The sequence below is a fragment of the Trachinotus anak genome, unplaced genomic scaffold, assembly GCF_046630095.1.
Source record: "Trachinotus anak isolate AG129_WGS33_773 ecotype Australia unplaced genomic scaffold, CSIRO_AGI_Tana_v1 ptg000002l, whole genome shotgun sequence".
In the NCBI taxonomy this organism is placed as follows: Eukaryota; Metazoa; Chordata; class Actinopteri; order Carangiformes; family Carangidae; genus Trachinotus; species Trachinotus anak.
In genome coordinates this window covers 5672522-5684072 of record NW_027273853.1, presented here as the reverse complement: position 1 = coordinate 5684072, position 11551 = coordinate 5672522, and the positions used below count along the sequence as shown (strand labels likewise).

Sequence of the window (11551 nt, the reverse complement as noted above, 5' to 3'; positions counted from 1 at the left end):
TGGGAAACAGTGAGGATCACTGCCGCACAGGGAGGGAGCGGCAGGCAGGAGAGTTAATGACTAGTAAGCAGAAAACAGGACGATAACACAGAAATGAAAGTGATGTCATCTAACGCTCAGCAAAGGAAGCAAATGAGTGATCTCCCCGAAACTGATAATAATCTTTTTTTTCTAATCCAACTATTTATATTACAGCCACTGAACCAGGACTAACCCCCTTCTTGTTAATGTGTATGGCCTGTATCTGCTGACAGCGTCACTTCAGACAATGATTGTTCACCGGCAGGACGAGGACTCACATGAGCTGTAGTAAAACACTGTGATGACGCAACAGGCAGACAAGCAAATTATATTTTTACCCGGCTGTGATCTGTGACTCTTGAAGGTCACATATCCTCACAGAGTTGCTTAAGTAAGCTCTTCTGCCACACTGTGAGCAACAGCAGGGGACGGGGAGATATAGATCCCATGACGACACGTCACAGACACAGCATGTGATTGTGGCAGAGATCAACACATGGAAAATGATCCGTACTTAGGGTTTAAACAGTGAAAGAGGAAACATGGCTGAGAACTGTTCTTCACTGAAGGAAAATAAACCATTTTAAAGTGCTATATGACAGCTTCTTCTTAAGTTTTGAGCAGTGGCTCTGAGGGGATGTGAGCACAGCTTTGCGTTACGTGGTCTGGGTTTACATCCGTTTTTACACCCACTGAATTGTTATTGTTTCACTGTAAGTTTTGGGCAGAGTGGGAAGTGAACCTGGATTTGAAAGTGACATGTGACAGTGTTGCTGTGTCCAAGATCAGAGGTTTAAAGCACAGTCTGGCTGGTTTTATTTTTAAAATGAGGTGTAACTTTTATGTAGCAGAGGCAGAATAAGAATAAATAAATCATGTTCGGCATTTGAATGCAACTAAGTACGTTTATGCAAGTTCTGTTCAGAAGGCCCTTTATTATCTACATATTGAGAGATATGCTGTACAAGTGACTTTCTTTTTTATTACATAAAAAATGAGCTAAGCTTATAAAATATGATCCATTGTTTAAATTGCTCACTAGTTGTTTCACCCACAATTGTACAACACTTCAGGACATGTTTTGCCAGTAATTTACGATCTCAGAGTGCAGAACTTTTAATTTTACGGGAGTGTTTGTCTATTTTCATTACCTATCTTTATCTACCTATTATCTTTATCTATCTATCTTCTGTACCCGTTTTTCCTGTTACTTCGGAGGTTGTAGCAGCCTGGGGAGCTCATGCTCCTCAGTTCAAACGTACAGACGGTGGGCATTTCAGAGGCTGATTACAGATGCAGATGTAGTTTAATCCAACAATCCCGTGATAAATCCGACCTTCATGAAGATTATCATGTTCCGTTTTCATTGAAACTGTTTCAGAAAGGTGCTGACTGAACTGTATTCCGACAGTTCAACAGCACAAACTGCAGCCTCCAAAATGATCCTAAAGTTGAATAAACTCCTCTCAAACTGGCAACTCAGTAGACTTAAGGCTGCTAAATCCAATATTTTTATACAAATGCTCCATCAAATAACTCTGTGTAATCAGGATGGAGTCATTGATAAGAACAAACCCACAGTCTCATCACCCATAACTCAGCTTGCAGTTCACAATCAGCCTTAGTGTTTATTTCAGAATGAAGTTTGTTGGGGCTCAGTATTTGTAAAATCCTGCATACAGCCCTGTGCATGGGTAAAGGTTTAAATCACTGCTCCACCAGAATTAATTGGACAATGGAACAAAAAAATGTGGCTCCACACATTCAGTTGTGAGTGTACAACTTCTTGCATGTGGATGCAAACCACAAACCCACTGGCATTAAAGCTCCATGTTGGCAGCTCTGTACACCACCATGCTCTCCGCCCTCTAGCCTTCAGAGTTCACAGCTGCAGACAGCACACTCCGGCTCTGTGCTCTTGTTTCTTCATGTGCAATTTACTTTTTTTTTTTTTTTTTTTTTTTAGATTTCCAACCTCAGCAACCTCGGAGTGGATTTCTCCCTAAAGGTCGGACTGCACCTTTAATGTCCCTTCATGCTGCTGGGTTTGTCCAATTACTGTGTAGGTGGAGCTGAGGAGGAAACCGACAGCAAGCGTCTCTTTCTTTACTTTGCAGCTTCCAGACGCGGAGAAACCCGTGAGAAGTTGCGTTTCATCTGCTGGACAGCTGATACCGCCCGATGGTGCTGGAGGAAGACTTCCCGATGATCGAAGTGTCGATACCATCGATGGAGCGGGAAGTGGATGAGTCGGGAAAGTCCAAAAAGGTGAGGACGCCGCTCGATCTCTTCAGGTTACGTGTTGGACCGTGGGCTGCGTGAACATCGCTGGAGCACGGCCGCGTCTGCGCGGTGCGGGTGGGCCGTGGCGCCAGGTGAGCCCGGTTACCTGCAGGAGGAGTGGAGGGGAACTCCGCTCAGACTTTTCCTGAGGACGTACTCAGATCCTGTGAAACTGTCGATACAGGCAAACTGTTTCAGATTAGCTTCAGCAAAACTAACCACGGAGCAGCAGATATGAACACAGCGACTACAGTCGATATAAATCGCCTAATGCAGTTTCACAGTAGAAGTCCTGCACTCCGCTCACAGAAGCAATGTGCACTTCAAGTGCCCAAGGTGAAAGTACTCATTTTGCAGAATGGCCCCTGACAGTGTTTTACTATTTAATGACTGGATCATTCTGTATCATGCATTTTAACATCCAGCGCTGCAGCGATCAGTCGATTAGTTGGTAGAAAAATAATCAGGAACGCTTTAGATAATAGAATAAATATTTTAGTAATTCTTGGAGCGAAAGTGTGAAACCTCTTGTTTCCAGCTGCTGAACTGTGAGCAGTTGATGCTTTGTTATGAGCATGTGAGCATGTGTAAACTGAGCTTTGATCAGCACACCCCTGACAGCCACAAACACTGAATGTATGAATTATAACATGTATGTGTGCGTATGTTTTGTGTGTAAAATGTTAAACAAAAAAGTACCTACAGTCTTCCACTGTCAAAAAAAGTCCAGTATTCTCCTCTGAGGTATAATAAAGCACAAATACTGAAGCACATGTGACTCCACCAGTGAAAACTCACATGTACTTATATATTTGCTCTTGACACACATCACCTCATTTACGCTCACACAACTCCAGAGGAGAAAACCATGTTCTCCAAGTCTTGACCTCATGGTAGAGAAGAAGAAGTATTCTGTTACTAAAGCAATAGTAATTGAACTGCAGTTTAAAAGTACTCAATTACAAGTAAGAGTCCTGCATTCAAAGTCTTACATACATTTCAAAAGTCAAAAAAGGTCAAAAGTAAAACTGGTGTGTTCGGTGGTTTAATTTATAGCAATGCAGCATATTTTGTAAAAAAGATCTATGTGTGAAAATCTTTATCTTAAATCTTAATAATTCATGAAAAGTAACAAGTAAGTTGAGCTGTCAGAAACTGTAGTGGATCAAAAAGTAAAATATTTCCCTCTGAAGTTTAGTGGCATAAAACAGGAATAATCAATAATAATAATAATTAAAAGATGTTACATTTGACCATATTTTTATATTGAGGGACATCTGACTGATTCATACATGTCTCTTTCAAGCAGAAATGCCATCATTTATCACCAGCTAAAATACATTAATATGAAGTGTTTGTTTAAATGAACTGTTGAAATATCTCAGTCTGTGTAAGGATTTCTCTTTAGGTTTCAAACTGAAAGCTGTTTTCCTTTTCAGTAAAGACGCTTAGTTATGTTTGCAGATGCAGAAGTGATGGTCTCCCATGTTCCTGGGGAAATGCTGTATTTATTTATATGATTTTAACCTTTGCATTGTTTTGACTCAGTGTTTTGATCACTCACTGACACAGTGAACAGTGGTGGCCTACACATCTCAGCATGCACACAGTGTGTTGAAATGTGTTAAATATGTATTAAAGGTGGTAAAGTTGTAGAGGAAGGTGAAAGTGAGTCTGTCTTCCCTGTATGAAGCAAACCCTGCCCATGTGTTGGCACTAATGTCTGGAGAATTGAAATCTGCAGCTCTGTACCTCCTCCTGGTGGAGAAATCCTGTGCTTGTATGACGATGCAGGAACAACCTGCTAAAACACTTCATAATGGACACCGAACCTCTTTTTTTTGCTTCATGTGAAGTCCTTACTCTTAAATCCTTAACTTAAACCTGCTTTATTCCACCGTTCACTGAGGAGCAACAGTTAAAAACATGGCTCAGCAGAAATATGACAAACTTTGAACAGCTCCTCCAACCTGAACAACCACACGCGTCATTTTTTCAACCTTCTGATGCAGAGTGTCTCCTCAAATAGAGGCCCTACGGCAGCAGGCGTAACAGACCTCAGTTGTCATGGTTACAATAATAAACACACTGACTATACCGAGTGCGGCATACCTACCTTCGTGCTCATGGTTACTATAATAACAGTCATGGATTGGTTGGGTTTAGGCGCTAAAACTACTGGGTTAGGTTTAGGAAAAGATTGCGATTTGGGTTAAAATAAGTGTTAAATCAACATTAGACGATCTTTGTTGTCAGGGTTACAATAACAACAACGTGGTCTTAAGGACGTGGATAATAGAAACATGGGACATGGGAATCGAACACCGCTCTCCTGTGTCAAATTCATAGTGCTAGTTAAAGTTGTTAGTTTATACTCAGCTTCATCTGATATATGTGATCACTTGATGGGATAATGTTCTTTTAAATGCAGTAGATGATAAAGGACAAACAGTGTGTCTGTACACAATGAGGAGGAACAATTTAAAGTGATGTTAATCTATTTAACTTATGTTTCCTCTTTGTTAATTGTGCTTGAAATACGATTAGACCGCATTAGAGAACCATGTCTGTTTAAAGAGACAGAACTTGACGATAAAACAAAGATGTACTGGGTTTATTTTCATCACAGTTTTCGAAATGTGAGACACAACCTGACAAACATTGTCTTCAGTAAATAACAGGCTGTGGATAAATCCTCCGCCTCTCCTCCTGTCTCCTGTTTGCAGCTCTTCAGAGTTGAAGTCTTGTTTAATGAGAGGAAACATTATGTGCTGAGGAGAAGCAGCGAATTCCACACACTGCACAGAAAAGTAAGTACATGAGTGTATGTGTCTTTGTAACATAAAAGAAGAGACTTTATATGGATTTAAAATGTAATGGAAGCTTTATTTTGATAGTCTCCTGCATTTGGAAACATATGTACAGGTTTAAATATTAGAATATTAGAATTATTAGAATTTACAATAACTAAGGAGTTTTAGAAAAGAGAAGCAGATTTTTGGGGATTGAAGGACCAAATGTTCAGCACTTATTTCTTTATCTTAGATGATAAAATTCACTTTTATTTAAAAAATTGAAAGTGTTGCTCACAATGTGGGGAATTGGCAAATGAGGTAGAAAAAGTAATTTAACCATGACTTAGATCTTGTTCCAGCTCATTTGCAAACTTAAATCTGTCCACCTCGTGTGTTGTGCTCTGTCGTGGTTTGTTCGTTACGTTTGATGTGGAGGTTCTCGCTGTATCTTTTGGCACCTGCAGCTCAGGAAGATCATTCAGACGCCCGACTTCCCGAGCAAAAGGAACCCCAACCTGAGGACCAAACCTCTGGAGCAGAGGAGGCAGGAGCTGGAAGATTACATCCAGGTAAAACATCCAGGTGTTCGTCCACTCACCTAAAGGTCGGAGGTTCAATCCCGGCTCCTCCAGTCCGTGTGTCGAAGTGTCCTTGGGCAAGATACTGAACCCCACATTGCCTCTGATGGCTGCTCCATCAGTGCATGAGTGTGAGTGAATGATAGAAGCGCTCTATGTGCAGACATAAGTGCTGTGTGACTGTGTGTGTGAATGGGTGAATGTGGTTTACATTGTAAAGCACTTTGAGTGGTCAATAAGACTAGAAAAGTGCTCTATAAGCAATTTATTTACACCATTTCCTAGTGAGGTGGGTCTCCCTCAGGCACAAATAGCCTCTGTCATGTTCCAATGTAAATAAAAACGAAGTGGTTTTAGGAGCCTATTTAAGCGAACAAGTAAGTGAGAAGGCAGCTTTGTTTATATAAAGCACTTTTTACAACAGAAGTTAAAAGGTGACAATATATGAAACAAGGAGAAATAAGTAAATATGCAAAAAGTTATAGTCAAGACAAAGTAAAAGGAAACAAATTGAGATGCATCTTAATCTAAACATATTAACCAGCTGAGCGTGACAACAGTCCAGTCAGTTTTAACTCTGTACCGACACAATCCTGATGCCCTGTGGCTTTTTTCTGTCTTGTGCCACAAGGTCAGAATCTTTCCACAATGCATCAGCCTTCCCTGAATCATTGGAGATTTTAAAAATCTCCCTGTTTGCTAGTTTTTGTTTTGTGTCATCCACTGCTGATGATCCAACCTGAGCACGACTCAGGCCTCAAGCATCACACACACAAAGAAAAAGAAAAATGGGCTGATATTATATTATATTATATTATATTAATACTGTGAAAGTATCAAAGCCTCGGTCCACAGAGAAATGCACACAGCCTGTATTCAGAAACTGAGCCTTAAAACCAGCCGTCAGGACTTCTGGTACTTTGTGATGTCACAACAAAGCAGTCACCGCCCTCAGCCACGCCCCAAGCTCCGCCCACCCGGACCCACCATCCAACCTTACAGGCTTTGGTTTCTCTGAGTGTTTATCTGAAATCTACTATATTTTTATTCGATCTTTCAGAAAACCGTCAGCCAATCAGAAGAGAGGCTCAGATCCTCTCTTCTGATTGGTTCACTGACCTGTTGTTACTGGAGCAACAGAGAGAAGCCTGATAGAGGAGAAACTCCACTGAGATGATTTTTGGTGTTTAAAAACCACAGATATATCTTTTTATGGATATCAACACTGGAAAAGCGTAAAATATGGGACCTTTAAATACAGAGATGTGTGACCAGTCCTGACAGTATTTTAATAATAAAATAAAATGTTTTATGTCATTCTCTGTGGGCCAGGATATCATCTACCAAAACGAAGATGTGCCGCAAGTGCTGCTGGACTTCCTCCACGTCAAACACTTTCACACGGGGAACAAGATCAGCAGCGCGGAGTAAGTCCTTCAGTCCTGACTCCTCTGTCTGCACCCAGAGATGCTGGACGTGTTGCTATATTTAGATCCTCTATTCTTGGATTGGGGGCAATGCAGCAACATAATAAAACTTCAGAAGCATTTCCCACAGTCATGTGGAGAAGCAGCACTGGCTCTAACCCATCATATAATGATAATAAAGCTGAAGATCAGGGAGGAAGAAACATGTTGATACTTTATGTTTCACATGTGCTGGTTTGTTCAGTGGATTTAAAGTTGCTGCAAAAAGGTTTTTTGTTGTTTTTGTTGCTCTTTTAAATCTGGTTCACAATCTTTGCTGCATGTCCCTGTTCCTGGGTCAGTGTACTTTGTTCAATATACAAGACATAGGTGGTGTTCTCAGACCTCTGGACCCCAACATGTATGTGTAGGACATAAGAGTTAATTGTACATTAGTTTTAATTTTTCATTTTTATAAAAATGTTCAAACTTCATAAAGAGATGAAGTGACTGTATGTACTATAGACTATGTAATCTGTCTGTAGAGTTGTGAACATATTAACCTTTGTTTTCACAGTGTCCTTGCAGAAAATATCTAATAGTTACATTCTCTGATTTCAGGTCACTTGAGGAACTGGACAGTCAGGATTACAGGTAACATTTGTACTAGTGTGTCCCATTTCTCAGTTATATCGCAGTACAGTATATATACTGGACTTCATCTACTAGAGTGGCTGTAGCTACTATAGGAATCTTGAGGCCGGTGCATTGGAGAAAAGAAAAAAAATAGCATAATTTCAGTGATTACAGATGCATTATAATGACTACAAAGTAAGTAAGTAAAGATGATCAAAAAACATTTAGTACAAAGCAGCAGACAGTATAAAAAATGAGATTAAACTGCAAACACATCAGGGAATATAATATGGGTCGTGAGTTGGACGCTCTAATAGTTAAAGATAAATTAATCCAAGGTTTAGGGACAAAAACAAAGCAAATGCATGTTTTGCCTTCGTTTTCACTGGGAACATCTAAAGGACGCTGGTGAGTTGACCTGAGAGACTGTAGGTTTCTATAAGGACACAATTCTTCACCTGAGAGGTAATAATCAATATTTTATATTTAATTCTAAAATCCACGGGCCGCCGATGAAGAGAGGCCAGGCCTGGAGTCACTTTGGAGTCATCCAAGAGGTGTGAAATAGATATTAGATATTAATAAAGAAAAATGTATAATAAAATCACTGAAAGAAGCAACACTGACTGATGTGCATCAAAACTGTTTGTATAGTTTTCATTTATGCTCACACAGCAGCAGCGTCTTGACGTGTGTCAGCAGTGTTGGGGAAACTACTTTGAGAGCTACCAATTACTTTACACTGGAAGAAGTTGAACTACAGCAAAGTTATGCTCAGGAGAAATTTAGTTTAGTTAACTAAAGCCACTTAGAAAAAGCAGTTAAAACTACTTTAGAAAAAAAAAAAAAGATCAAATTGACAATGTTCATCATGTACACATACATCAGGAAATCATAACAATATAATACAAAAGAGTCACATGCCAGTTCATTGCAAAAAGTGTCTACTTGTCCACAGGTCATAACATAACATAACCAAAAATATCAAGTACTCCACCCTATGTGGAGTAAGTATGGACATACAAACGTACAAACACAGTCCAGCAGAGACACAGTCGCCTGGAACGTGACGAGACAGGCGCCTCAAACTAATTCCCCAAGGCGATGCATGGAAACATAACTCTCCCTGTAACCAACCTTGAAATAAAATAGTTGAATTAAATAGTTGATTGACAGAAATGTAATCACCACTGTTTTTGATGAACGATTGATTGTTTCAGTAAGGTTTTGTGCAGAAATCTAGCGTCTTAATTATGTCCGTCGTCAGGGGTTGAAAAAAAGCAGCAGATTTGTGACATTTTCTCTCTGAGTTGAGACATTCAGGCTTCTGCAGCTGAGGGATTTACCGTGATACAGCATCCCAGGAAGATATCACTGTTATTCCAGGATTCCTGAGATTTCTTGTCATAATAAATAGATTTTAACCCCAGAGCTATGAGTACCAGCTCACAAAGCTTTTCTGATGTATTTCTTCTGTATTCAATATTTTGTTATTCTTGTCTCTCTTGTCTTGTTCTGTCTTGTTCCTGCTGATATCAGAAAGCAAGTGCCAGGCCTTCTTATCATGCTTCTAGCATCCAGCAATATACAAACATGACCTGATGCACTGGTGCAGTTACAGTAATGGATAATAACCTGATTCACAGGAAGAATAAAAGCTGATACTAGTGTACACACATTACAAGAGAATTACTGATAACCATCTGCTTTTGTTTCCTCAGTTTTTCGTTACCAAATCAGCGAGTGTTGGGCTTTTTCCAGGATCCTTATCTCTCTGACGGCGCATCAGGTAGGAAGAACAGACCATTTTGTGTCAGAGCCAGTTCGTTCTGAAACATGTTGACGCTGAGAAACAGCGACTGAGGGTGGACCTTTGTGTGCATTTTGTTGTTTGCTGTTGTAATTTTGAAAAGTATTAAAAACAAGACCAGGTCAAAACCTAGTAGATGGCTGGACCGCCTATGGTCAAATCCTGATTTTCTAACTGCGACCTCGTCTGACAAAATCGACACATATACATACAACACATGATTTAAAGACAAAGACTGAGCTGTGCTTTCAGCTGTATTTACTGTCAAATTATCTGTCAGGGGGAAAGTTAGAAGAGACAGAAGATCCTTCTTATTTTGTCGGTCACGCAGAGCACAGCCTCTGTCTGGATCCACAATAGTTTAGCTTTTATTTACCTGAACTCCAGAACAGACTTCTATCAGAGGCAGGTCTTAGTGTCCAACTCGCTCTGTCTGATACGCAGAACTGCTGATAGCTGTATTTCAGTATGAAGCCTTGTTTTCAGTCACTTCTGTTTGCCATGTTAAATTTAATCATTACTCGTTAATACAACCTCAACACTTCCTGTAACTGTTTCAAATTAATATCCCTCCAGTGTTTCAATGGGCAGAAACCCTTTATTTATTTCTTAACAGGACTTTTATTGCTGTGCCACAGTAAGCATATTGTCTCGTTTCCAGCTGCTGATGTTTCTGTTGTTTACATGATGCTCATGCTCTTGATTCATTTCTTTAGCAGTTAGCGATGACCTCTCTCGCTCCCTCTCTCCTCCTCTGTCTTGTTCAGTGTGTCTTATGTTTAGTTGTTCCTCTGCCTCTTTTAGTGATAATGATACACATGATGAAAGTAGTTTATTTGCTGTGAATGAGGCAAAGCTCAGTATATTGGAAGCGCTCCTCTGCTTTCCTGCAATTCCAGCATTGTACCCAGTGTTGTTTGAAAAAAAAGTCTTTAAAAAATCTAGCGACAGAGCTCTAAGTTTACAACACTGCAGGCTGTAAACACTCCCTAATTGAACCTGTTAGCACCTGAAAGCAGCTGACCAGTGGTGGAAATATGGTCAGTCAGTCAGTCAGTCAGTCAAAGACATGCCAGATGTCACACCAGGCCCTGCAGTATCACAACCTTGTCCACACGGTGTAATCCCTGATCTCTGTCTTGCAGAGCTCCCAGACATCGTTGTGGACGGGGTTCTTCAGGGTTTTTACTCCCGGGACGTCCGGGTCAGCTTCACCGCCCCCACTGAGCCTGAGCCCACCTCTTCCATAGAGGCCTGAGATCACAGTCACCGTGCAGTAAAATGTCAACGTGTCAAAGTAGAATATAGAGCACAGTCCAATACATGATACCAGCAAGAAAGATACCTGAAGAAGCCATCAGCAACAAGTATGACAAAGAGTGTGTGTGTGTGTGTGTGTGTGTGTGTGTGTGTGTGTGGCCCCAGTGGGACTGAAACACATCACCCAGCCTTTGTTGTTGTTGCTCTGCCTGTTGTCCTTCCAGCAACGTGAGGATCTCACATTTAGGCCAACAACCAAAATCCAAAAACTGTGATCTGTTGTGAAGTAGCCAGACTCTCAGTGTGTGTCTCAGTGTGTTTTTTTAAGCCATGAAGGTGACACACAGACTTTTAATCAAGGTGTGACATTATTTTGCAACCATAAGCAAACAGGAACCAAAACATTGTTCATTTTAGTGAAACTGTAGATTAATAGATGTGAATTTAATTTTAAAATAAAGACGTAGTCACAGAGTTTAGAAAAGTACTTGAAATTTAAGGAGCAGACAATGTTTACTTTTTAAAATACTCCTGTTTACAGTTTGTTTGTTTGTCAGAGTAACAGACAGAAGCTGCGTACAGGTTAGATGTTTGGTCAAGCAGCCTTAAATGTGTAGCCATATACTTTTGGAGTTGACATATACTGTACATACTTCTTTATCATTTTATTTATGTTGAAACTGTAATAAAGAATCAAAGACAACTCAACCTGTGTGAAGTCTCTACATAAACCTGAGCCGCAGAACAAGAAAATCAACATTG

At 40.2% G+C, this 11551-nt stretch overlaps 1 protein-coding gene across 3 annotated transcripts; it reads left to right on the top strand.

Annotated features, from left to right (window-relative positions):
• Positions 1-11492, top strand: snx22 (sorting nexin 22). Of its 3 annotated transcripts, XM_071492652.1 has the most exons (9): positions 1-63; positions 1988-2029; positions 2139-2289; positions 5031-5114; positions 5564-5668; positions 7010-7104; positions 7705-7737; positions 9441-9508; positions 10675-11492. In XM_071492652.1, exons 3-9 carry the CDS (start codon positions 2203-2205, stop codon positions 10785-10787), a joined length of 585 nt encoding a protein of 194 aa, XP_071348753.1. In that variant the 5' UTR covers positions 1-63; positions 1988-2029; positions 2139-2202; the 3' UTR covers positions 10788-11492. The 3 variants fall into 3 exon arrangements, with proteins under 3 accessions (XP_071348753.1, XP_071348744.1, XP_071348735.1); XM_071492643.1 differs by lacking the exon at positions 1-63 and having other exon boundaries at positions 1876-2029; XM_071492634.1 differs by lacking the exons at positions 1-63; positions 1988-2029 and having other exon boundaries at positions 2048-2289.
• Positions 11493-11551: the final 59 nt, after the last annotated feature.

Excerpts from the sequence above, each read along its gene's own strand:
- snx22 (XM_071492652.1), top strand. The coding sequence starts at position 2,203 with ATGGTGCTGGAGGAAGACTTCCCGATGATCGAAGTGTCGATACCATCG. Across the intron at positions 2,290-5,030 it reads AGTCGGGAAAGTCCAAAAAG|CTCTTCAGAGTTGAAGTCTT; the intron begins GTGAGGACGCCG and ends TCCTGTTTGCAG. Across the intron at positions 7,105-7,704 it reads AACAAGATCAGCAGCGCGGA|GTCACTTGAGGAACTGGACA; the intron begins GTAAGTCCTTCA and ends CTCTGATTTCAG.